The sequence below is a fragment of the Amblyomma americanum genome, chromosome 2 (assembly GCF_052857255.1).
Source record: "Amblyomma americanum isolate KBUSLIRL-KWMA chromosome 2, ASM5285725v1, whole genome shotgun sequence".
NCBI classification, from domain to species: Eukaryota; Metazoa; Arthropoda; class Arachnida; order Ixodida; family Ixodidae; genus Amblyomma; species Amblyomma americanum.
This window is the reverse complement of record NC_135498.1, coordinates 132,867,376-132,871,140: the sequence shown is the minus strand read 5'-3', so window position 1 is coordinate 132,871,140 and position 3,765 is coordinate 132,867,376. Positions and strand designations below refer to the sequence as shown.

General features: G+C 42.7%; 1 protein-coding gene across 4 annotated transcripts in view; it reads right to left on the bottom strand.

Moving 5' to 3' along the window:
* Positions 1-680: 680 nt before the first annotated feature.
* The window catches only part of LOC144121813 (monocarboxylate transporter 12-like), a 66,599-nt gene continuing 63,514 nt past the window's right edge, over positions 681-3,765 (bottom strand). For 2 of the 4 annotated variants that reach the window (XM_077655220.1, XM_077655219.1), the window contains exon 5: positions 682-1,421. In XM_077655220.1, coding sequence (XP_077511346.1) covers positions 1,219-1,421 — 203 coding nt within the window. In that variant the 3' untranslated portion in view covers positions 682-1,218. Of the gene's footprint in view, positions 1,422-3,765 lie in introns of all 4 variants that reach the window. The other 2 variants (XM_077655222.1, XM_077655221.1) reach the window with 2 other exon arrangements.

Genomic DNA, 3,765 nt, shown 5'->3' with positions numbered 1-3,765 from the left:
CGTTGCTGCGAAAGATATCCAGTACCATGACACAAAGCGACAGACAATGCATATTTATTCAGATGAAATTTTATTGAGTTAACCACAGCGCCTCTTAGCTTACCGTGACCTATTTTGCACTGTCTAACACCGTAGCCTCTTCTGTTTTAAAGGCAGCGATTTGGAATATTCACAAGGTACTGGATGCACTACGAGCATTTGATGGCAGAAGCCATATTCCACAAAAATCCCGCAGCGTGAGGTAAAAAAATGTGGTACCATGAAAATGTTTTATTATTTCAATCCAGCCTACCTGTCTTGCAAACCATGTCGTTGTTCTGCCTAGGTGAAAACCGCTAGTAGATATTTTTGCAATTCATTCATCTGCTTATATCTATAAGAAAATTAAACGCCGTGCAGCTTTGTCTTAGTTAGCCGCGGCAGCGTCAAGGACGCGCTTAGTTATGGCAGCTGTCCCAGTACTTGCGCAGTCGCCTGAGGTGCCGCATACATTGGTTGTCCCATTGGACACTTTTGTGAGTTCCTAAGAACTGGATGGTTAAAAGAAGAACGTTCATTTGGGCGAGTTGGTATAGATGCATCTTTAGTAAAACAGCGCGAACAACGTAGGACTAGATCTTGTCCTACGTTGTTCGCGCTGTTTTACTAAAGGTTAAAAGAACATTTTTCTCATGAACAAACCAGGTACGCAAAGGTATCCAACAGCATTTGTGCCTGATCTCTTTGCTGCTAGGTAAACCTCATTAACATCATGGTTCGTTTTTCCGTTCAAGAGCATCGTAAGTTTCTTGAACTGCCAGTGTTTACTTGGTCTGTGTGTCTCATAGTTACTCAGATCAATCTATTCGTTTATTAGTATATTACATCCTCCTCTCTTTCATGAATACCCGACCAGAGGAAAACATAAAGAAATGATAGGGACGGTGACGACGAAGGGCACAACGCTCTTTTTTTAAATATATGACCTTCAAAGCTTCATAAAAATAGAGTGACATTGATTACGTGTTAAAAATTTTCAATAAATGCCAGATGTCAAAGCTCTTCACACGAAAGCAACCACTGTCGATCTTTTCTAGCGAAATACAATTCATATTTATACAACCCACAAATGTGTGCTCGGCTTTACTTCTTTGTGAACGCGCAAAGAATCACAGTTGTTTCGTTGAGACTTCGTCTGCCTGTGAAAACTGGATGGACAGTCCCACTTGACCACATTCACTAGGCCAGCGTTGCTAGAGGCTCTTTACCGTGATGCAGGCATTGGGATTGTTTGCAATTTCCGGAAGGAGGACTTTGTCGTCGCCGAGGGCGTTTCCAGTCAGCTAGGAAGAACACAGAAAGCCCAATGGCTACAACAATGTTCACGGCGGACAGCATGCGGTAGAAACCGTCGTACGATCCAATGCTGTCACGAAAGAATCCTGTAAAAATAAAAAAGGTAAAGTTATTCAGAGATTAGCTCATGTGCACAAACCGGCATTTCGCTCCTGCTTCAGGCTAAATTACCGCAAAAGCTACACATGTAGGGCAATGCAAAAAATTGAAATGAAAATAAAAACGGCATTTAAAGGTTCTCGTCAGCAAATGATCTGAAGCTCAAAATACGGAGCTGCTAGACAAGGATTCGTTTCTAATTATGCAGAGCGATTTCTTCCCTACCACAGCTTGGGACCACAACACAGGTTAAAGGAGCTTTGTATCTTATGTCGCTGGTGTGGGTCACCTTAGGTGGGATTCGTCGTCGGTAATAACTAATTTTACGCAAGAACTTAGACTGCAGACACTCAAGAAGACGCACAAAAATATTTGAAAGAAAAAATATTCGGCATTTCAAAGAACTTGCTGAGAAATAGGAGAAAACTGGGGAATAACAAAGAACACGTCACCAGATCCACTTCGCTCTTTTTTCTGTGCTTCGAATTGAGCTATTAGCATGACTAAGAACAGCGCGACGTTGCGTGTTTTTATTCTGGAGTATGCCGCATTGCGTACTTCAACTCGATAGTCTAGAACTAATTCCAACATAGAATGTCAAAAGGCATCTATCCCACCATAATGCCACAAGCAAAAAGTAAACATATTAGCAAGACTCCTCCCTCCTAAACCTCACTAAGGGGCGCAAATCATTTCGCACTGGATGTTATCCGCCGCCTTCAATGCTGTATTTTTTTTTCGTATTTCTACTATGGCGAGCCTATATGGCATCAGCCCAGCTGGCGGTGAGAATACAGTGTAGAAGCAATGCGTTCAAAAGTCAAGCAGGACCATAGTTCTGCACCGTGTGGCAAAGTGAAAGTAGGGACGGCTTGCGGGCACTCCGAAATCCGTGCCAAATTTTGACATCCACGGGCCCTTTCTAAGTCTTCAATCTATAATCTAAGTCTTAATATATATATATATATATATATATATATATATATATATATATATATATATATATATATATATATATATATATATATATATATATATATATATATATATATATATATATATATATATATATATCCGAACCGCTGGATCCAAATCCACGGCCTCCAAATTCCGCGTCCGGTGCTCTACCAACTCAGCTACACGAAGGTCGTGGGTTCAGATCCCAGCGGCGGCGTGGTTTTTTCTGCTGCTTGATAAGCAATTTTTTTTAGCGACAGATTAATCGAGGTAATATTCTCTCATTAAATGGCACTGCAAATTTAAAAAATAAATAGAAAACATTCCACTATGCACCTTGGATTCGGTGACTTGGCTTGCGTCATATGTTTGTCAAACCAGCCCCTCATCTCATTTGACTTCTCTGCTAATAGCTTAACCAGGGTATCGGTTCTGACAGTCTTCATGCCATAGGTAGCGTAAGAGGGTTCTCGCACAGTTTCCGCCCTCTCCGTTACGTGACGTTCCACGTCACACTCGCGATAATAAAGGACGTGCTACGCCCACCGTTATGGACGAGGGTGGCGCTGGTGAACACTATCAAGGTTCGCTTACACGCAAAATATAAATATCCACGAAAGCAGCACATCGGACTGCCGTCGCCGTAGCTTAGTTAGTAGAGCACCAGACGCGATTTTTGGAGGTCGCGGGTTCGGATCCCAACGGTGACATGATTGTTTTTTCTGATACCTCATAAGCAGCTTTTTTTCACCGACAGATTAATCGCAGTATTATTCTCCCATTCATCGGCACTACAGATTAAAAAAAATAGAAACATTCCCCTGTTCACCTTCGTTTCGCTGACTGTTAGCTTCCATCATATGGTTGCCAAACGAGCCTCTCGTTTCATTTGCCTTGCCTGCGTGCACGCACGCGCGCACACACACACGCGCACGCACGCACGCATACAGACAGACAGACAGACAGACAGACAGACAGACAGACAGACAGACAGACAGACAGACAGACAGACAGACAGACAGACAGACAGACAGACAGACAGACAGACAGACAGACAGACAGACAGACAGACAGACAGACAGACAGACAGACAGACAGACAGACAGACAGACAGACAGACAGACAGACAGACAGACAGACAGACAGACAGACAGACAGACAGACAGACAGACAGACAGACAGACAGACAGACAGACAGACAGACAGACAGACAGACAGACAGACAGACAGACAGACAGACTCCCAGCTAACATTACCCAAGCTTTAAAAATATGTCGCGGCATTTTGAGACGACGCGACAAAACGCATATATTTCTCGTTATTGTATTCAGAAACTCAGAGAGAACTATTTTTGTATTCTGCTTAACTGCATAA